Here is a 23,944-nt window from a genome sequence, read left to right as displayed (position 1 = left end):
GTCATCAAGACAAGAATTTTAGCCAGCCTCACATGAAGAGTACCATCTCTGGAAAGCCTAAGGACCCAAGTTCTGCTACGATTCCAGCTTCAGGCACTTCACTTTAAAAACTCCAGAGCTCTAATCAATAAGCTTCCCTACTTGAATTTCAAGGGTTGATGTTTGACACCCATGCGGAACTGGCCAGAATAAGACAGTCTTGGTCAAGAAAGGATAACAGCATAGCCATTAATGGTTTTTAGTTTGGTCTCCTAGCTATTTTTGCTGTTAATGACAAGATTAAAAAAAACCTAATTATTGTAGATGAACCCTACCAAATTGACATGACTGAACCCATGCCAGAGGGTATCCAGGATATTAGTACAGTGCAATATGTCAACTTCACAAGCAATAAGTCTTCAACTATTATCTTTTTGGGAAGAAAGCTATTTGATGGAAGGATTTCCAAAGACACTTAAAGTGCCTAACAAATTGTACTGTACATGCCTTGGACTGGGATTTGACCTTCTCCTTGAGTTGGCCTTTAACGGCAGAATTTGTTTTTTCCCTCGCTGCTTTAAGTCGTCTAGTAAAGATCATAGCTACTGGGTCTGAAAGGCTGCAGGTGGAAGAAAAAAAAATACAGGGTGCTACTTTTTAATCCCTTGCGGTAAAAGTAACCATTTGAACGATGTGAATATGACTTCACTGATGGAGTATTTTTCAGGCTTTGTATATTTGCAGGCTTTGTTTCATTTTACAGAATGTGAGGGGATATTTTGGCACTATTGGTTCACTAACTGATCCTGCTTTTCTTAAGAGCATCCACAAGCATGTGTCAGATATGTGGAGTGGCTTGCCATGGAGTCATGTTGACCCAGGTGAAGAATTCCCTGGTGTTATTCCCAATCTCTCACACAACAAAGTGGGAGGCAACAGATCAGTGGATAGAGTGGCAGGCAAGGAACCACTGAACACATATGATTGGGAAGGTGATAATCACAGGGTCATCTGTGGTGCTAAGCAAGTTTGTTCCTAGAGCTTCGCTCCATTCTAGACACAAAATTCCTGGAAAAAATAAAGTGATCTATTTTCCAGGGGATTGTTGGTAGTCAACGTGCTGATGAGGAATGTCTATGGCAGGAGACACTTCCTAGACTGTCTGGTCAGTTAAGCAAAGAAGGCAGCAGGACGAGTCTCAGAGGCAAATACAGAGTAACAAACTCCATCACACTGCACTGGTCCGAAATTTTGTTGAGTCATAACTTCTGTCAGAATGAGTTAAGTCATCCAAGGAACTGCTTTTGCTTTCAAGAAAGTAAAGTGTCCAAATACTTAATAAACGTTATGTTAACTGTTCTCTTAACTGAAATGAATGAAGTTATTAATTATTTTAAGTGACTAATTAACATACTGTTAATAATTAAGGAAGAATTGTCCTTAAGTATCAACCATGCTAATTGCTTAAGTTTCTCTATATACGCTATTTTGAAAGGCAGTTAAATATGTAGAAATAATTTTCAAAGTACTAGCGAGACTGAAACAATTCTAGTTGAAGGCTGACTGTCACCAAAACCCCTTTTTAAAACTTAATGTACATATATTTGGGTGTGAGCTTTAGCTCATTATTTCATGTCTTTCAATCAGTTCTGCACACTGCCTGTATTCAAGAACTCAATTTAACAGTAGATGTTTATTTCACACAACAACTATTCATACTTACAATCAATTCTCTATTTACAGCAAACATACATCAAGTAGGAAACACTGCAACTCTTTTGGAGTCTTAACTCTACCACCAACCTCTTCAGTTTAAAAATTTTAACTCGAAGTTTAATAATTTAAGATGGTGAAGAACACATAAGAGTATAGGAAATACCCATCTCTAAATCTCAACTTGTTACAAAAACCAAAACCTACCGAAGGCCCAAATAAATTATCTCACATGGACATTGAGTTTACAGTTAAGGTTCTCTTAAGTTAACTTATCTCTCAGAGACAACAGCAAGTTCTATATATAGAATCTGATCCAGTTACTTCAGTGGGCTTTGGAGTAGACCCTTGCGTTTTATAAGAATTCATTTACATGAGTTTACACCTGAGCACAGACCCCCAGACCTCCTGGCTATTGTGCTAAGTTGAGACTTGGTCAATTAATTTAATATACGTCTCACATAGCTCTCAATTATGAACCTAACAAGCCTTAGGAAACCGTTTTAATCTTTATATGAATGTACTAGTCTACCCTTCATTTTTGAAGACATGCAGTCATTTGGAATCACAGACTACTGTCAACAGCCTAATACAGATACCATATTTGTTGTAAAACTCTAAATACTCTGTCATTTTGCAATGTTTTTACTACTAAAGGAAACATTCAAACAAGTAGCCATTAAGCATCCTTAAAATTCTGGCCCAAGTTAGTAAATTTTTTATTTGTGTTGCAATCTCCCCTCTTGTCTCCCCCCTCTCCCCCCTCCAAGTTTTTTCATTTCTGGACTTCAACATTAAGGCAAGTTTTCCTGGGTAAGAGTTTTTAAACTCATGCATGTCAAGTTGAGAGCTTAAAATATGATTTCACCACAGAACTGTTTATCACGTCTAATTTTTACAATTTAACTGCTGTCAAACTAGATTATCTGAATTAACTTCATTCAGATTCCATTCTATTCATTTGCAAAGCTGAGGTAGTGAACCTACTACTGAAGGAGAGGCAAGGTTGTTCCAGCTCTTGAAATTGACTTCCAAGCATGCAATTTCATTTCTAGTAACCATCTGCTTCTCCTAGCTACAAGACTGCTTACTGTTTTAGTCAACAGTTCAACTTGTTTATTTGCAACAAAGCAAACCAATGCAATACAAACAAACCCAACTGAGTAATACATACAACTGCTGTTCTGGGGATTCCACAGTGTGCTTGTACAAATTATTTTTCAACAGCATTAAATAGCAATATTTATTTCCCTACTTGCTTTATTTTAAATAGCACTTTTTTTACATTAACCCCTTTTCATAAATATGCATTTTTTAAAGTACGCTCAACTCTTAAAAGCAATGATGTAATCACAAAGGATTGTAAAAAATTGCCCTTTACCTTTTAATGTTCTACACACCATGTTATGCTGTATTCTGCTAGAATCTTAAACTTGGATATCTTAGCTATATTAACTCCATTCGTTTCCCCCATACACTTAGAATTTATATCTGAATTGAGACCTAACCTTGTATTTCCCAATCCCCAGTGAAAACTTTCCAGGCATCTTCTTACTTCTAGTTGAAAGTTCTCTCTCTCTCTCTCTAAGTTAGAGAATCAGTTTTTGATCTCATGTGAAGTACAGGACTGTAACTGACAAATTCTGTACATAGACTGCAATAGTACTTTTTGGAAATGAACTGTAGTGTAAAAAATGGTTCTCAAAAATCAGCTACAAGACAAAACCTTCCATATATTCATTGTTATTCCTCAAACTCCTTCACTGAGAATTCTAACTTTTTCAATGCAACATGTTTTCTTTAAAAGTTACCACTAACTATGCACATCATATTACAGGAAGGCTCATTAAAACAAAGAGGTATTCATTTTTGTCTAGAAAAGTAAAATATACCTTTGAAAAAACAGATTTAAGCAAATCCATGTTTTTGTATGGTAAAAATTACTTTTAAGAATTGAATTTACCTTAGATAAACTTCAGCTTTGAGACTAATTCACTTGTTTTTGTCTAAAATGTGTATATATATATAAAAAACCATATGCTTAACAAAGATTATACTTGATCATAGTCTCAGGTAAACTGTTTTTAAATCACAAAGCCAAGACAGTTGCTTTTTAACTCTAAAGTTGTATGGTAACTTTAATTTAGCACTTGGTTCTTACATGTGCTGTAGACGAATAAAGCATTATGCATCAAAATTCCAATATTTTCAAAGACAGTAGTACAGCATTGAAAAATCATAAAGCAGCTCAGATACATTTAACCCAGATTTTTACAATATCAAAAGCTTGAAAATCAACTTCAAAAAGCTTGTTTTTCCTCAAGTAAAAATATAAACAACCTGAAAGTGATCAACTAATGAATGGAACTGTATGAATCAAGTTAAGGTATCAGTGGTTACTACACATACCACTCCTTCCGGGATATTACTGAGCCATCTACATGTGACACAAAGTCTTCTTCATTGTCATCATAACATTCGCCAACCATGTACTTCATTCCCAGTGTTCCTCCTTCATAATAATCCATTGGTCTTTCATAGCGTTCTTGGTACCTGTTAATATGATCTACATTGTTCCACTCTGGTTTGTCTGGGTCTTCTAAATAATCTTTTGATATTAGACTGTTCACTGGATGTTTTATTTCTTTTTTTATACTGTCAGGGTAAGAATCCACATCGTCTGACTGGAGAACATCTATTTGAGACTCTTTTTGCATATCTGATGGTGGAATGTAGTTCTTAGCAAAGTAGTCACCACGGAACGTCCGTCTTCTCCTATAGCAGATAATTCCAACCAAAACACTTACAAGTATCAGAAAGAGAGCCCCACCCACTGCACTAGCGATGATGATACCCCAATTGTCTTCCTGCATTGCTGGCAAGGTTGATGTTGGAAAATGTATTAGTTTTGGTTCTGTTGCTAAACCTGTGATGCCATCAGTTGAAGGATGCCATAGAACCGTGGGTGGTCGTGTAGTAGTAGTAGGAGGATCTAATGGAAAGAGGAATAGGGTAGACAAGACACAGAAAAGGCAAAGAATGTCAATGCAAGCTAAATCAGTAAAGGGTTTATAAGAAAGCCAAGTTGATGAATATGTAAATATGTTGTTCTCTACTAACAGACAATAGTTTTTCATTCTTAAATTTCTAAGAAGTTTGAGCACTTATAAAGTACTTTTGCAATACAGATTATAGTTTTTCAACTAATTCTGAATTGGCTTCTGTGTATTCATTTTGGGCTATAGGATAAGCAGAGTGGGGAACTGCTTTTGTACCACAAAAACAATCACTGTCAAATTTTAAAATAACTATTAATTCTCATGAAAGAATGGAGAAGTTCCTTTTCAGTTTATGTAGATTTTATAGTTTACTATTTCCAACCAGTTTGATCTCATCCATGGAGAATATTATCTACCGCAAAAAACAAAACCAAAATAAAACCAACCACTAACCAATTCCTCAGCCAAAGGTAAGAAATATCGGTTGAAAAATTAATACTGGCGAAGGACAAATAGTGTCTTCACTTTTAACTTAAACTTTTATTAAATTTTGAAATTGTTCAGTGCATTGAAACAAACTCTTAAAGAATGAAAAACTATACATTGTGTGCTAAGTTAGCAGAAAGTAAGCTATTGATTTTAATTATTCTCCCCAAAACGTTGGCTGTGTTAATAGCCTAAGTGGGGATTGGTGAAGGAACTCAAAGTTAAATTATGTAATGCAGTTTTCTAGTTATGAATTTTCTTTTAAGAGAATGATGTCAGTGTAACAATGCAACTTTATATTTTAAACCACTGTTTTAGAAAAATATTCTACAGAAACCAGTTGAACAAAGTCACTAAAAATAGTTTTCTGCAGTATGTAATAAATAGTACATTGACTGATTTAACTCTTGTTTTTAAGCAAATTTTTTTTAAAAAAATCTTAAGTTCCCTGTCTCCTTCCTAATGGCATACATTCTGAGTTTTATCTTGCTCTCTCAAGGGTATGCACTGAAGCATCACCTGTACAACCCCACCAGCAGATTTTATGAGACCTTTTTTCTTTTGATTTTCTAAGTCAACTGGCGATGTACACGCTTCTATATGTAAGAACCATAGGGAGTCATATAAGACTCTGCAAGTGGTTTAAAATGAAGTGACTTCATGATCTCTTAAATTGCAAAATCACAAACAATATACTAAGTGTTGTATGAAGTAGTAGCTTATCACCAGCTGCAAGCTTAACTTAATTCATCCAAGAGTTTTTAAAACTGAAAAATTTTGACTCATGACTTCAGTTTACATTTTAGAGAGAATATTAAAAAACCTGCTTACACGATACCTAAGTATCAAGCTATCTTTAACTCGTTCTTAACACAGTTTACTACTAATGAGGCAACTAAACACCAATAATGAAACTAATGAGAATGGTTAAAGTAGCATTTAAGCTACTCAGCCTGAAATGGTAGTAACTGAACACACAAAACTAGAAGTAAGATCCAAAAAATTCAGTCCCTCTGACCAACGCAATGTTTACAGGCTCTTATTGAGCAATGTTTTTCCATTTTTTTTTCAAAAGGTACTACTAACAATTGTGTAAAATCTGTTATAAAATTCTTATGCTACGTTGAATAATTTATCTTTTCAATGCACACAATACTTACTGCAATGGATTTCTTCATCTGCATTTCATGTATTGTGTCATGTAACAATTTACTTGTGTTGCCAAGTTCTGTTCAATATATTTACTGCTAGTTTTGTAAAAAAATCTTTTGAAAGCAACAAACTGAGACCCACTAAGGTCCTTGGTTAACACATCTATATATAAATTAAGTGAATTTAAGATAAGAAAGGAGAGAAGATGCACTAAAGTAATGAACAAAAGGAATTCAGATTATGATTTTAGTCATCCAGAAGTTCAACCTGAAGTGAAAAAACTTTGTTTCATCCTATAAAGGAAAAAGGATAGAGGTTTTAACAACCCCAATTTACCAGGATCATCATCATCCTTAGATTTAAGGGCAGGGATTGAAATAATCCCCCCCCCCCCCAAATCAAGGCTGACAACTGTTTTTCTATTAAAGAAATAAAGGTTAGATTCATAGCTACAACACTTCAGATAGCATCAGAACCAGGTAATGGGGGCAAACTCAAGTATTTAAGAAATAAAAGAGTGCTATAATCCTTCCTTAGTTCTCCTCGCCAGAGAGAATGGTTTTCTGAAATGTCATCCTTTAAATTTTTCCATTTGTGTTCAGAAGTAAGCAATGCTTGCTTCCTGGAATGCACTTTCCAACTGCCATGAAGTAAAACCTGTGTCAACTGCAGATTTTTTGCTTCAATTGATTTATATAGTGTTAAGAGTTCTATAAAATATTCTTAGTTGAAAACCTGAACTAGTGAGATTAATTTGAATATGTAATACTGTAGACAAGTTTCTTTATGTTATATTCCACAACCAGAATGTCTAAAAGGATTGCAAGAAGTAGCTCTCTTAAAGTGTTAATTGAAATAGAATTATTGCCTCAATTTTCATTTATGTATGTTCAAGTCTCTAGAAAATATAATCCAGAACACTTGCACTTTGTACCTACTTTTATCTAGGAGCCACTTATTTTGGAGACCTGACAATTCATACTCTTAACAAGCAACAGCTATTAATGCTTCTCTAGTATTTTCTAAAATTGAACTCTAATGTCTTAAATGTCCTTTTAAATTTCACTTTTTCTGAAATAAAGGCACAGCCCTCTCCCTCCCTCCCCCCAACTAAAATGTCGAGGCCAGAATTTCTCCACTGTTGCTGCTGTCACAGCTCAAGGCCAAAACTTCCAGAAGCAAGCAAGCACTATTTTTTTTTGTTAGCAAACTTCAGACATCTCATTTCCAGGAAAGTATCTCATACCCAACCCAGTGAAACAGTATTTCATATTGAGCACCTGAACATTGAGGCACACAAAATAATTAATCCATTTTGACAAACTTGGCCTAAGACAGTGGCTCTCAACCTTTCCAGACTACTGTACTCCTTTCAAGGGTCTGATTTGTCTTGTGTACCCCAAGTTTCACCTAACTTCAAAACTAATTGCTTACAAACTCAGACACAAAACTGCAAGTGCCACTGCACACTATTACTGAATAATTGCTTGCTTTTTCATTTTTACCATACAACTATAAAATAAATCAGCTGGAATATAAATACTGTACTTGCATTTCAGTGTTTATGCTGCTCTACATACTATACAAGTCATTGTCTGTATGAAATTTTAGTCTGTACGGACTTTGCTAAGTGGGCTTTATGTAGTCTGTTGTAGAACTAGACAAATATCTAGATGCGTTGATGTATCCCCTGAAAGGCCTCTATGTATCCCCAGGGGTACACATACCCCTGGTTGAGAACTGCTGGCCTAAGAGCTTCTAACTTTTATTTCCACTTCAGCATATGCTAACTAATGAAGTAATACAGTTAAGTTTATATAAAGCTAATGATCTGCCTCAACCCACTTACTTGTGCCTCCCCTAGTTTACAGTCTAGAACCCCAAATAAGCACCTTCAACTGAATGTTTACAATGGAGTATTATGGTTTCTGTTCAATTTGTCTTTCAAGAATGAGACATTTCTGGCCTGATAATTTTCTCTTAGCAGCTTTTCTCCTCATTTAAAATAAATAGATAATGCCTCTCACCTGTGGAATTCAGAAATGATCCAAAGTTGTTGCTTTAGACTCCAGGATTAAGCTGCACCCTTCAACTCAAGCCACTAGAAGATTTCTTCCAGAGCTGTAGGAACACTCCAGCAACCAATTAACAGCAATCAGATGGTAACCTTAAGGTAATTAAGGTTAAGTCTCTCGAGAAAAAATTCCATTTCTTACTAGACTATCAGGGTGGGCTGAACAAGGAGACAAGCTGCTAACAGAAAGAAAATCATGTAACACTCATTTCTCATTCTGCTGCATAGCTTCTCTCCTCATAACAAAAAGAAAGGTAGTAAGCAGTGATTCAAAGAAATGGGGTGGTGGGCAAGAAGAAAAGCAAATTTTTAAATTATTATGACAGAATAGGAAGAAGCACAAGTCCCTCCTACCCATGATATAAAGCAAAAGCTTTATATAGTTTAAGGAATTATCTAGGAACTACCCCAATTGTATCTTCCTACCAAAGGATGCCTCCAACGTAATCAAAACCTACTTTGCAGATCTTCCCCAGCTGAAGCTCAGATACTCACTTCCCACAATGTCACCTGATGTCCTTGTACAGGAAGTCTGGTTCTTTCCATGAATCATTTCACAGACACCTGACATGCCAACTAATTCAATTTTTTATCATTTTGCCTACAAGCACTCTGTACATCTCACTTCAATCAAAATGCCGGGGCCTTTGCGCTTCACAGTACAACTATGGTGTGTATGCTTGAGATATCTTTAGACCTCTAGGAATGCCTAGCTATGCCTTCGCGTCTTCAAATGTACTGCTAAAGACTGGAACAAAACAATGGGACAGCCATTTCCCAGGATCTGTTAGAAGAATTTACCTTGGGTAGAAAAGTTTCTGAACTACAAGTAACTTACTGTGGGTTTGCTTTTTGTTGGGGTTTTGAGAGGTTGTCCGTGCAGATCCCACTGTACATGACTTTTTATTTTTAATTAAACACTGTCCATGAGGACTGCACATGTGCCCCGTGCTGCCTCATGCTCCTTTGCAAGGGCATAAGGAGTGGAATGACCGTGACCCTCCCTCAGGTCCCTTATAACTCGAAGCCCATGGTAGCTGAAGATTGAAGAAATGGGTGAAGAACAGGTCATGGGACCCATGCTGATGTTATCAGCAGCAAAGTAATATGGTTACTTAACTGAGAGTAACTTTAATTCTCCTAAGTATTTTGTCCACAGGTTCTGCTCTTGGTACGCATGCCCCACGAGAGAGTTTTTATCATTAACAGCATGGTTCTGTTGGGGCTGTGCCGGCACTGTAAGAGTCCTCACAACCATCGTTGCCAAGGAGACTTCTACTGCTCACAGATCCTTTGCCAATAAGAACTGGAAGTGTTTGGACTCCTTAACTGCAATAGACAGGTCATCACCAACTTGGAGTCTAACGCAGCTTCCTAGGAATTTGATGCTTTGTGTCAGTCAGTGTGGATTGACCTTGAGGCTGAGGGAGGCTAAGAGGTCTAAGGTCTTTTAAGTTGAGTGTTTGACCCACTGTGGAAAAGCACCTGTCAGCCAGCTTCATGGTACAGACTCCCTAGGTATGCTACCACTACACACAGGCCCTTGGTAAAATACCTGAAGGGCCAAAGAGAGTGAAGGGTAGAACACTGTACAGATAGTGGACCTCTTTACTATGAACCACAGAAACTGCTGGGAGGATTAAGATACGGATATAAAGTGTCTTCCAGGTACAGCACCACAAACCAATCCTTAGGATCCAGTGGGGGGATAGAAGAATCAGGGGTGACCATCCAGAACGTGCAATGACAATGAAGGCATTTAAACATCAGTGGTCTAGGATAGGTGTCCACCCACCTTTTTACTTTGGAATCTATTATTAATTGGAGTACATGCCTTTCCCTCTGAGTTTCCTCCTCTACCACTCCGAATTTTGACAAGAAGTCTACTTCCTGTTCTAGAAGCATCTCATGATGAAGGATCCTTGAAGAGAGATGGGGATAAAAGTAGGGGTCAGAGTAACGTACAACTAGCTATGACACTCATTTACTATCTTGAGGTCCCACTAGTCCGAGGTAATCCCAGTTTAAGTTTCTTTGAATTAACAGGGGCAATTGCCAAACAGAAAAGGGGATGGATGCATAGGTAGTCCAGCCAGGATCTTAACTATGCCATCAAAACTATTTCCTGAACACTTGTCCCTCCTGCAGGTCTGTTAAGAAGATGGTGAATGAGCATCATGGATTAAGTCACTGGTGTTTCCTAGATGGCTCTGGAGGGATACAGGCCACAGTCAGGGGACTATTATCTGAAAGAGGACTGAGGCATTTGAGGCTTATATGCAGAAGCTGGGATATACATAAAGCCCTAGAGAAAGGGCTGTCGCTCTCCAATTTCTTTTATAGTGCATTGCCTCATTTGTGATCACGCTGAAGAGCTAATTTCCTTGAAACGGCATTTTTTTCTATGGTCGCTTGGACCTCAGAAGGGATGTCTACCATCTGAAGCCAGGCCCACCATCTCATGTCACTGCAGTTACCATGGTCCTAGCTGCCAAGTCCACTGCATCCAATGCTGCCCAGAGCACCATTGTAGTGGTGAGCTGCCCTTCAGTCACGGAGGATCTTAGCTGCTCCTGATATTCATTGTCTGTTAATCAGAAGAGTTAATCCCATATAAGACTTGTAGTTTGCCAGGAGTACATGGTAGTTAGCAACTCCGCATTAGAAACTCTGAGGAATATACTTTCTCTGACAAAGTCTAGTTTCTTAGGATCCTATTCTCTGATCATCAGCCAAGTTTGTTCTGAATTTTCCTGTGCAGCTTGGACTATGACCCAAGGCACTGGAAAAGTTACTCAAATCCCTTTGCCAGCACCCGGTATCTCCTATCTGCATGTTTGAAGCTTTACAGTTGCTGCCTTGTGAAGGGGATGCTTACTTCCGTATTTTTGCAACCCATAGCCTCTCAAATTTGCATGACTTACCTCCGTGAGCAGGCTGAGAGAGGTTCCATGCTCCTGAGAAAGCCTTGCTGTGGCAGAGCTGTGGCTTCAGACAGGAATCAAGACTCCCACCCAGCTTGTCCAACTCAAAGCACCACGCCCTGCCATTAAGAGCTTGCCCTCTGATGTTCCAGAAAAGCTGCACCTCTTAGACTTTGCTCCAGGCTTGCAGAGCTATTCCTAGAGTTGTGGTGGGAGCAGAGAACTTGCTAGATAGATGTTGTACTGGAGAAACCAGAAAACTACACCCTTAGTGCTCTGGTCATCTCTAATCTGAGGAGAGAGACCAGTGCTAGAAGATGACAAAAATCAGAGAAATACGAGTAAAAATGTAAACCAAGTGGATGGGACAAAATGAGTTCCAGCAAAAGTAGCATAATTTCTGGTGGCCTGAGTTTAAAGGCAGGCTTCAGTTCTCGAACCTCCAGCAACGGTGGAGTGCCTCTGAATTCCAGCTGAAAGGCATTACTCATTTGTGTGAAGGAGAAGCTGTGCAGCACTAGACATTGTTTCTGCTATGAGCTCTTTACTGTATCTAACCACAAAAACAAAAAAATAACCCCACACAACACACAAACTTACATTATGGCATTTTAGTGCTAGATATGTGATCAGGTAAAAATCCTCGAACTTTAAGCTCAGTTCCAAATCCTTTTTATCTTCCTACTTTAGGAAACTGCCCAGACACAGATCAACTTGATGTTTAATCTGGTTTCTACTTTTCTTGTTTATTTATTAAGTTTATTTTTGAATGAAATTCTTAGTCTACAGAAGTTGACAAATAGGACTTAATACTTCTATTGACAATTGTATCTACCTCAATTTACCTTAGAATGTATATTTGCAAGCATATACATTAACACCCAAGCAATTTCTTTTGTACTCGCTGTGTAGCTCAACAACCTTTCAAATTTCAGTTTAGATATACAACTTTTTTTTTTTTTTTTTGGACAAGCAAGTAAGGTGTGCTTTTCCTTAGGTCACCATCATTATGACTGTTTACCTACAGATTAATGACTGGCTGGCAAGTTTTTCTGACCATTCTTCCAGACTGGTATGCACTGTTGATTTTAAGCTTTTTTTTTATAATCAGTTGGAAGCTTTGGTCAGGCATGTTAAGATCACTGAAATAGTTTAAGATATAGTTAATACTGATTTTTAGTGGGAAAAAATCCCATTTGAAAAAGTCTAAGAACCCTGGTTACCTTTGAAATAGAAACAGGGGAGCAAAGTAATTTTATAATTTTGTGGTTATTTCACTTTACAAAGATTGCAGCCACATTATGCTCAATGTGTCTAAACAATAGATGCAATCTATTCACTAAAAACCACAGTATCTAGTTTTTCAAGCTCAACTATATTTAAACGTTTAGATTCTATTATAATCTGTAACAGCCAATGCAATTTCTTTTTAAAATTTACAAAAAAATTATGAAACAGTAGGTATCAATATGTTTTCCCCTCTTTACAACAGCCCAATTTAAATGGATACTTTTAGTGGTTTCGTGCTCACATTTGAAATCATCAGAAAACCTATTGTAAGATTTGCTCTTGAGCCCGCTGTGGTATGTTTACAAAAGCCAGTAAGTGGAGAGACTGAAAAGATAACCTGTGTCTTGTTTTAAGAATGGGAAATCAAGCTATGCTTTCAGGTTGGAATTAATTTGTTTTCATGTTGCACTTCTGAATACATTTGTTCCTTCTGGATTTAGCTACTCCACCCATATGTAGGCCAAGATACTGTCAATGGTCTATTACAGTGTTTCCCAAACTTGGGATGCTGCATTGGCCTGGTGCAGCAAACCGCGGCCAGTGGGAGCCGCGCTCGGCCGAACCTGCGGACAGGGCAGGTAAACAAACCGGCCCAGCCCGCCAGGGGCTTTCCCTACACAAGCGGCGTCCCAACTTTGGGAAACACTGGTCTATTATAAAGATTTGGGTTTTGTTTTTGTTTTTTAAACTTTTACTATACCACTGAGGTAACTAATTTCCTAGAGTGGCGCACAGGTCACTTTTTCCCCACGATATCCAGTGTTAACTGGTGACATGTGAGCTCAAAAGGCAACACTGGACTTAAGTTTAGGACACGTTAACTGGCCAAGAGGTACTGCTGAACTGCTTTTATTTCAAATATCATTGCACATATCTTGTCATAGTTGAGTTTTGTGAAATTCAATGCTGTAATCATAGACTGATTCACACTTAATGGGGATCGTCAAGCAGTTGAAGATTTTGCAGCAACTTTGGTTTAGTGTACTGTTTAAAAAAGTTCAAGTTTCATCTTTCCTGCAATGCTGCTAACAGGACAAAAATTTGTATTCATGCCTGAGAGATGTGTAGTATAAGTGAGCTGTTAGTTTTATTGATAAAATACAAAGATTCACCTGAGTACAAAACCATTTCAATTTTTCAAGAGTTTTCATCTTCAGTAACTTAAAGTGCTATAGGTAAAGCAATTTTTAAAAATGTTTTTATGCCATTAAGGTAGGTTAACAGAAAAGCTTAAAATAAAAAGTTACTGCAAAAATCATGATCAGAAAGCATCAGTAACTCTAAAACATCAATGCTTTTAATTAAGTTAAAATCTTTTCCTTTATATACCTTGTGTGTCTAGTTCCAGCTGATTTCTTCTGCAATAGTTAACAAGCAACTGAACAGATTTAAGGATTACAGTTCCCATTCATATATATTAGGTATTCTTGTCATCAATTCTGCAAGGACTAAAATAGTTCTGAACTACCATTTTAACAAAATAACTACCTCTGTTTAAATGGTTTATTTGATTTTAAATACACAGGAAGGTTTAAAAACCTTAATAGGTTTTGTACAGTTTTTCCAAAGCTTTTTAGTTAACCTTTCCAATTAAGCATTAGCTGTCTTCAGTAACATAACAGTTCAACTAAGACAAAAAAGCAGAGTATAACAGAACAATTTACAGGTGATTTATTCTCATGAAGATAACTGATACTTAGGACAAATTTATTTTTTTGTCACCGAATTGTATATGCATACTTATGAGCGTCTTCAAATGTTATTTTCATAGGGTTTTTTAACACTGCAATATTTTGCATAATGTTTATACAAATTTAGTTAAAAATATTGAAATTCCATCTTTGACAGTATTGTTTGAATTCTCCCCAAACCAGATTAAGGTGTACCGAGTTCAATATTGCTCACCTTTTCCTCCCATTCCCATTGGATTATAGTCAACCTGCTCTGAAATATACCAGCATGTGCCACGCTGCTATGAAGTAGTGAAGCCTGCTCAAGTATATAATTGGTATACAGAGGGTGTGACCTCAAATGTTTTACATGTACATTGTTTGGTGCCATCTTGCTCAATTTCATTCTCCATTCACAGCCTCCAAGAAGGATAATTTTTCTGCTCCAATAGCCAAAGAGGCACTTACTTTACTACTCACTCTCCGTGGTCTACAGGCTGAATCAGTAGTTTTCATTTGCCACCAGCATAGTAGCTACTGAGATAAGAATGGATTCAGACCTACCATGAAGATTGGCCCTCGAGAACGTAGAAAGAATATAATGAATTTATAGTTAATGTTCTGAATACTGCTACTACCCGTTAATTGAAACATTTGTACCTATTGATAACATTAAGTAATTCCATTTAATTTACCCCCATCATCATGGTAATATAATAATGTTAGGTCTCAGCTCTACTTTTGATGCTATTACATATCTTCATTAAGCCATGGTATCCTTTCAATATGCTGCTATACTCAAAGGAACATATACTATGATAACATGGCACTTCTGTCTGCTACTGAGATTCTTTATCATAGCCAGCACTGTAATAAGTGCTTTCTTGACTTAAATACTAACTGAAAGTCCGCCAGCCCCTGTGGCAATACCCCACCCACAAGAGACCACCACACAGATGGGAAGGGGCAGGTGGAGCAATGTGCTCTAACCATTTCTGCCCCCTGTAATTAGATTTATGCTTGCTCATAGGAGTGTATGAGCAGTGAGGCATCACTGTTATTCTGACCAGCTCAGCTGAGGATAAAGGAATAAAACCAGACTCCCCCTCCCTCAGGAAAGTGTTTTAAGTTTGGGTTTTATAACATTTCTTTTCTCCCCCTAACTCTGCAATTTTATTTAATTCCTTACCATCTAAAATCTCTTCCATTTGTCATCTCATCTCAAATTAGGTAGCATGGATGTTGTCAACAATGCTGTCTTCACCAAAGAGGGAGGGAAACACTTGATCTTAGGAGGTGTAGTGTTTACTTCCTTATCTTTATTACCATCACTTAGAGCTGGTATAGAGACACTACTCAGACACTACTGTGGTCCTTTTAAATACTACAATTTACAGACAGCATGCATGACAGAACAATGATATTAGCCCCTTGAAATAGTATCAGTACTAGTAGGGTAATGTTTATTTCCATTTGTCCTTCCCAGTTTTATATTACCTTTAATGAAAGACTGAGTTTTAGGTAACCTGTTATATAACATGGCTAAAAAAAAAAAAAAAAAAAAAAAACCAAACACATTCAACTAGACACCTAGTCCAACTTCTGACACAGTATTTTAACAAAGCATATTAGGAAGGGAAGGGGGAAACAGCAACTCACCCAATATGTAGATTGTCTTTTGATCACTTCTTTGTCCAAGGGAATTGGTCACCTTACAGACATAAGTCCCAGTATAATTGTAAGTCAACGGACTGTTGAAATACAGAGTATTATTTGAAGACATTAAACCTTCAGGCCATTGCCCATCCATCCTGAATTAGACAATATTTGGAGGCAGTTTAAGCATTCTCAGAATTTACACAATGAAATTTAAATGCAAAATGTATTACCTGAAAAAGTTCAACTATAATTATTTTCTGTTTAAAATAGCTTGCTCTGTGGAATGCAGTTATTTTGGTATATTATTAAAGCCCTTTCAGTTAAAGAAACAATATCAATGTCAAGTCAATTTGTTTGTTTCTACTACAAGTCTGTTGGAATTTTGAATCTTTTACTCCTGGGAGAATTCTGCGCCACTGTGCATGCGCAGAATTTATGCCCCCCGCAGATTTCTTTGTTTCCCCGCAGATAAATGCCTTTCTGATGGGGGAAGCAAAGGGAAGCCATAAGAGCGGTCATGCGACCCTCCCCAGCAGTACGTTTCGGGTGCCCAGGGCAACCGGCAGAGGTAAATCACTGTGGGGAAGGGGGCGGGACCAGGGAAGACCCAGTTGGTGGCTCTGACCCCGCGCCTGGCTCAGCTGCTAATCCCGGCTGGGCTAGGGAGGACAGGGCTTCCTCTCTCTCTGCATGGCATCTGGGGTCATGTCAGACCCACCCCCAGATTTCTCCTCCGGCTGTAGGAAGCTCTGCAAACTCCCTCCTCTCCCCCTACCGCCCCCCCCATACTTCCTGTACCCATCGCTCCTCAGCTGCAAAGGGAGGGATCACTGTACAGGAAGCTGCTCCCCCATCCACCCAATCCCCGTGCATCCAGACCCCCTTATACCCAGAACCCTCCCGACTAGGCCCACTTCCCCTGCACCTGGACCATCCCAACAACCCACCTCACCTGGATCCCCACCCTACCAAGCCCCAACCAGCTGCACCTGGATCCCCATCCCACTGAACCAAATGCCCCCAGCATCTAGATCACCCCACTAAGCCCCCCTCACCGAGTTCTATCGCCCCTACCTCACACAGAGCCCCAACCACCTTCACCTGGATCCTTCTGCAGAATTCCATTAACATTTCACCCAGAACCCACCAACAAGGCCCTGGGCATCCAGATGCTCCCCGCACCCAGATCCCCCACTAAGCCTCCTGCACTCAGATTGCCCCACACAGAACCCTCTCAACCCACACTTGGATCCCCTCACATTAAGCCCCTCCACACTTGGATCCTGCCTGCCCACACCTGGTGCACCTGGCACATAGGGGCAGGGCTCTGGGGTGTTTTGAGGGCACACCTGGTCCTTGCACTATGTCATGGTTGGGTAAAGCCTCACCGCTGAGTCAGTGTCCCGGGGGGCAGGTGGAGCCGCACAGTGATCTTCCACCTCTGTGCAGCCAGTGACCTGTGCTCCCCATGCCATGCTGGAGTCTCCACATTTATTTGACAAATAAAATTTGCAGAATTTTAAAATATTGTGTGCAGAATTTTTTGGCGCAGAATGCCCTCAGGAGTAGTCTTTTGTGCTCTTCTGCAGGATTATAGGCTGTAAATAAATTATCTTCCCTCTTTTTCAAGTAAGGATTGGATGGACACATTTTCCAAAAACTATTCCAAGAATGAGCAATCTTAAAACAGACCAACTTAATCACCAGTTTAGCTCCACATCACGTCAGTGGAATTAAGTTAAGGAATAACGTGGCCTGAAACTAAAGCAAAGTTCTGTCAAATTTTTAATAAAAGACTTCTTACTAGTAACAATATGGTTTTACTGCCAATAACACAATTTAACTAATTCAGTCCTTCAAATCACCATTACTGGAAGTCTGAGACTCAAAGTCAGGATAATACATTTGGGCTTAATAAGACCTGAATTTATGTCTCACGATTTATCTGAAAATTTAGACTAGGGAGCAATATTTTAAGAAAAACAGATCATTGTAGAAACAAAGTTACAAAGCCCAAAGGACCACCTACACCTCCTTATCTTGTTAGTACAGGCAAGGTTGATGCAAGTGAAAATGTCTGTCTTCCATACTGTCTATAGAGGAAGAGACCCGGACTAATATCAAGGGCCTATCACTCAAACGTGTGGAGGAGGAAGAGCTTTCTGAGTATATTTGCAGCATTCAATGTAGTGCTTAACACTAACTCATTTGTATCTTGAACAGCCTGTATGATTTCATATATGTATTGGCTCTGCCACCTGTTTTTTGTTAATTTGCTGAGAGACTTTCATTTTGGGGCACCTTTAAATGATCCTTCACTGCTAATTAAGAAATCAGATGGTTTCAGGGCATAGAGGGGTTACAACTAACCAAAAAGGAGAGGAGAGGTTACTTACCTTGTACAGTAACTGGAGTTCTTTGAAAGGTGCCCCCATCCCTCCCATGGGTGCTCCACATCAGGATATGCGCATGCCCTTGCTCTCGATAGGAGTTTTCAGTCAGCAGTGTCTATGAATCCACATCTGAACCCTAAACACCCTTGTGCCTTGATTCAAGAATATACAGGGAGGGGCACACCCAATGCCAGTGCAGTTTCTTCTCAACCACTAATGTTTCAAGAAAGACTCCGAGACAGAGGGGAAGGATGGTGAGTAGTGGCACACCCTTAGGGACATACGTCTGGAAGAACTCCAGTTACTGTACAAGGTAAAGATGGAGGAGAGATTACCTGAGTAGTGTCCCTAGGGGTGCTCCATGTCAGCAGACTCCCATCATGGAACGGGTGCCGAGGAAGTGGATTCAGTATGGATCACAGGACAACATCAAAGGCCATGTCAGTCCTGGAGGCAGGCATGAAAGAGGGTAATGCTAGTAAAACATGGGTGACAAAGACCAGGTGGGTGCCTGGCAAATGTATGAAATGGGTATATATTTGAAAGGGGCTAGATTGAGACCTGGTGGAATGAGCAATAACTCAGGGGAGGAGGGTGGATTAACAATGAAACTTCATAGCATGAGAGGATGCAATCTGCAACCCATTTGGGCAGACTCTGTCCCCTTTTACTCCTTCTGCAACAGAGATGAAAAGTCTAGGGGAAACCCAAAAGGGCCTACTCTTGTCAAGGTAAAAGCCAAGAGCTCTTTTAACACCAAGCGTATGGTGGCTCACTACTTCTCTCTAAGAGCGAGGCTTGGGGTAAATACCGGTAGATTAATCTCCTGCTTAACATGCAATTCAGAAGAGACTTAAGAAGTAAGTCACCTCATCTTGGTAGAGCACTGTATTTGGTGGGTCCACCATCAAGGTTCCAAGCTCTTACCCTCCTGGTGGAAGTAATGGTTAGAGGAATAAGGTCTTAAGGGCCAAATGAATGAGGTAACAACTCTCCATAGGTTCAAATAGAGGTTTCCTCGAAGCATTGAGAGCTAAAGTGAGGTCCCATGCTGGTGTTAGTTCCTGGATAGGAGAGAAGAGGTTGAATAGGTTCTTGATAAATTTTGCAGTGCAGAACCTTTGTATGGGAAGGTGGTCCTTGCCTACCACAAAGCATAGGAATTGCTTGTGTAAGGGATGAATGGTGACATGGAAACAAGAATCCTGAAGGCTGAAGGAGTAAAGCCTCCCAGACAGAGAGAATTATTGTTCCTAGGGTCATATTCTGAACTATCAGGAGCGGATGGAGGTGTGTTAAGTCCTGAGATCCAGAATTGGTGGCCTCCCCCCACACCTCATTTTTCTTCTGGACAAGAAAATACCAAGAACAGAATTCTATCCTGATGAAACAGAATCCTCTCTCAATAAAGTCTGATAGAACAGGTTCAATTTCCCCCCTGGGCCAGGAGGAATTTTACCTCTTGCCTTAAGAAGTCTTTGTGAGAAGAGTCCATAAAGAGGAATGGGGTGGTAGGCGCTGGACTGGATGGAGAAGCCTGTGAAAATTGCTTCTACGATCCATCAGTCCAAAGTGATGAGCTCCCAGAAAGATAGGTAATAGGAGAGAGTATCCCCATAAGGGTGGGAGGGGAATAAGTGCAATATAAGATCCACAGCAAGTAGTAGTTTACCACCTTCAACCAATGGGTCAAAACAGACACTTTGAAGATGTCACTGGCTGGGAGGTTGCTGAAGATGCCTAGAGAACTTAGTTCTTCAGAGAATGGAGGGACCCATCCTGGTTGTCACTCAACAACTTGGGGGCCCTCAAAATGAAGGTCCTCTATAGTATTTTGTACCTCCCGGAGAGGCCTGAAGACCACAGCCAGGAAGCTTGGCACACGACTACTGCCATAACCATAGAACATTAGATGCAACTGACAATTGCACAAAGCCTGGAGAGATGCCTTGGCAACTGTTTGACCCTCTGTAATGAGGGCCTGAAATTGTTCTCTCTGCTCCTGAGCCACATATGCAATAAGATGAAAATTTTTAATACAGTGAAGTCCCATTTAGTCACCAGGGCTTATTAACAGGCCACTCTGAACTACCAGGAGGCCAAGTAGCAGCTCTTACAACCCAATCATTTCAGCTCCTTGTCCGATGGTGTTGAACAGGACTAATGCGGTCTCTTCCATTTGTTAGCAGCCTTGACCACCAGAGAATAAATACTGAGCCTCTGGGAGGGATGTAATACTTTTTGTAGACTCATCTATACAGAAGTGCAACAGTGGCTGAAGTTCACTGCACTCCATTTACCACGGAATAGAATAAGCAAAGCTTCACAGATGGGCAAGACAATCTTGCCCTGAGGTCAATGTAAGTTATCCAACAAGGAGTATCAGGAAATCCAACTCTCCTTTACCAGGACTTGTAAGGTGCCTGCTACCCTTTTCAGGAATCTTGAAAAGCCTTAAAGTCACTAGGACAGGATGCCAAGCTAGGCATGACCCTCATCTGATGAGCAGGATTTGCAGGAAGGTGAGGTTTCTTCCTCTTCCACTGGTTCCTGCTGTAGAGGATGCGTCTGTGGAGCACAACCTAGATGCACTGGTTGATCTTTCTGAAGCAAATTCTTGAGATAGCACCCTGCGTAACAAGGGTTGCCATAAGAAGCCCATGGGTTCCAGCAAGCCACTGTGATGGGGCATAAAGGAATAATGCAAGATCCCAACGTTATCCTTGCTACGGTAACCGGTGTATTTCTTGCTATGAGCTCCTTCTTCAATGTCAGTTTCTAGGGAGAAGAGTTGGAAGGTGGAGGAACCTTGTATAGACACCTCTGAGTAGAGGATGTTATCCAAATGGGGGGGGCGGGGGGAATGGTGTAGGTACTGATAGTCAGACTGGTACGGGGCCCCAGAAGGAGACCTGCACATGCATAAATATTGGGGTTAGAAAGAGGTTCGTGAGGCAGTTCCAGAGAATCTTGTACAGTGCCAGCTTGAAGTATCTCTCAAAGAACCTGCATGGGGACGGTGTCAGTACCAGAGGGTGAGTCACCATCGAAGAAAAGGATGGAGGGTAAGCAAGCTCAGAGAAATGAGTTGGTACCAGAGGGGAGTACCTCTCAGTACCTTTCAATAATGGTGATTTGGGCTCTGAGGATTCGGAGGTCTTTGTGAAATAGGAGCATGGACAGTACCAGGACGTCTGGATGTTTTTCCTCAGGAGTAAGCATATGGGGTGGTGCCAGACGCAGCACCAGAATAGGTATGGTACACTTTTCGCTTCTGGCTATGGAAGACTGTACCAATAAGGACTTTGCCTTCATTTTGACATTTGGAAGCAGAGTCAGATGCCAGTGTCAGAAATTCTCTAGATGACCTCTAGGTATGCTACTGTGGTCACAATACTGCAGGAAAGGGAGCCTCAGCAATATCGGTGTTTGATGAGGTCTCTTGGGACCCAGATCAAGGAGGTGACTTTCCCTTTTTTGTCTGATTCTGGAGAATGGGATCTTTTCTTGGAGAGTCTGGGTTCTTTGGTTACCGCTGAAGCAGAGCTGATCAATGGATCCAATTTATTGTGGGGTGACTCACGCCATGGATCTCAGAGAGCACTGCATAAATAGGAATATACGTTTTTCCTACCTCAATTTTTTAGATCTGTTTTTAAATCTTAAGTAGACTTCACATTTGGAGGGAATGTGGATTTCTCTCAAGCAGCAGAGAGGCAGGTTGAATCTCCATCACTGCAAGGGAAGGACTTGTGGCACATATGAAAAGGTTTGAAGTCCAGGGTCTTGGGCATAACCCACACGTGGGCTGTGGATGAGGGCTGGGGGGCCAGTGGGGGAGGAGGGGAGAACCCTCTCAAAGCCCGAACTTGTGCTAACAGGAAAAAAAAAAACACTAAAAAAACCTAAAATGAAAAAGGCATAAGAAAGCAAAGGGTAGCCAGCTGCAAAGTTCAATTACTGGACACTGACACACTCTTGCAAGCCACAGGGAGTTTATCGGGGTATGAGGGTGTCTAGGCCATAGGTGCAGACCTGCAGATACCACTGACAAAAATCTCTGATCAAGAGTGCATGGCAGGCAAAGTATAGTGACGTAGCGCACCCACAGGGACACTACTCAAAGAAGAATGTGTGTGTGTTATTCCCATGAGTAAAGTGTCAGTCTGCCATGCAACGCCACATGCTGCAACTACTTTTCATGAACAATACCATAAAAATTCAGTATGTACAGTGAATGAACATCTTCAGACATTCTTCCACTTGAGATCTTGTTGACTATAGGCCAGTCACTACCAGACAACTGTAGAAATGTTTTATTTCTGCAGCTTAACAGCTATCCTGCTTGCCAATCTCACAAAATCTGCCCACCATAGGAGTCAAATGGCTAAACATTCACAAATCTGTACTTGTTTATTTTAAGTTACTTTTCATTGTACATGGACTTTCGTCATTTCATTGCATGAACACAATACGCTGCCACAATACACACGCATTTGTCTTCATCTCCCCAGCCAAACAACGATTCATTAACCTTGCTATGTACAGATTTGTCCATCTACTTCCAGGTTATTAAGATTGCTCAGCATGTGTTATTACTATTACTAACAATAGTACATATCCCCTTCACATTAAAATTCAGTGGACAAAATGCAAAAAATACAGCTATCAATTCTGTATTTCTTCAACAGCATGATTTAGAATTAAAATTAGATTTGAAATCAACTTTAACTGAATTTTTTTCTCGGAAAAAGAGGTACAAATGAGATTCTGCCTTCTCCTTCCCCAAATGCCACTTCATTTTTCAGAAGCAAGTACAAGTAAATACCCCTCACATGACCCAGCTCTCTACCCTTGCGTAACAGTGGTTCTGAGTCTTTGCATTGTAGCCCAGTATTCTGCCAATAAATTGCTACCTCAACTTTTTAAAGTTGGCATTCTTATAATGATTAAGTTTCTGCCAAAGAGTTTATTACAAGAAATTTGTATACAACTTCATCTACAATTTATTGAAATTAAGTTTTCTACTTTTACAAACCATATCGGACTTCTGTACCACATGAGGAATGAAATTAAATCTGGGCATTGGTTTAAGTGTTATGAAAGCCCCTATTACTGAGAAGGTTAAAGTATCTTTTAAAACTAGGTTATTTGTCCTTATTACTTTTAACATGAACCATAACATGTTGGAGAAGAGACACAATGAGCCACTTTGCACGTATCATCTTGAAAAGCAGCTTGCGTTGCCTTTGTGATTATGGTTTGATCACTGGTTCAAATTTATATTGTATCAATGTTGAGCAGTTTAGCCAGACTAAAACTGAATGTACCTGATTTAAATGAAATTTAATTGGGGATTAACTGACAGCCACTCTGTTAGATTTTACAATTCGTATTAGGTGATTTTTTTTTTTTAAATCAACCTGGTTTAAATGTGATCTAATTGAGACTACTTCATTTGATTTGTTTCTTAAGTTTTTAATGTAATAGTTGGATAGCATATTTTGTTTTGCGTTTAGGAGGTTCCATTCAAGAAACTTTGGTTATACGTTTATTATTAGCTATAAATTAGTATTTGAAACGTGTGGTTATGTCTACACCACGC

General features: G+C 39.6%; 1 protein-coding gene across 1 annotated transcript in view; it reads right to left on the bottom strand.

Annotated features, from left to right (window-relative positions):
- Positions 1 to 2,453: 2,453 nt before the first annotated feature.
- Positions 2,454 to 23,944, bottom strand: part of NECTIN3 (nectin cell adhesion molecule 3) — a 71,734-nt gene continuing 50,243 nt past the window's right edge. The window contains exons 5-6 of the mRNA XM_024200346.3: positions 15,947 to 16,098; positions 2,454 to 4,684 (exon numbers count right to left, since the gene is read on the bottom strand). Of these exons, the coding sequence (XP_024056114.1) occupies positions 4,092 to 4,684; positions 15,947 to 16,098 (745 nt within the window). The 3' untranslated portion in view covers positions 2,454 to 4,091. The remainder of the gene's footprint in view (positions 4,685 to 15,946; positions 16,099 to 23,944) is intronic.

Source organism: Terrapene carolina, unplaced genomic scaffold, assembly GCF_002925995.2.
Source record: "Terrapene carolina triunguis isolate 2854851 unplaced genomic scaffold, T_m_triunguis-2.0 Scaffold558, whole genome shotgun sequence".
NCBI lineage: Eukaryota > Metazoa > Chordata > Testudines > Emydidae > Terrapene > Terrapene triunguis.
The sequence above is the reverse complement of the archived record's forward strand: the minus strand, read 5'-3'. Positions and strand labels throughout refer to the sequence as shown.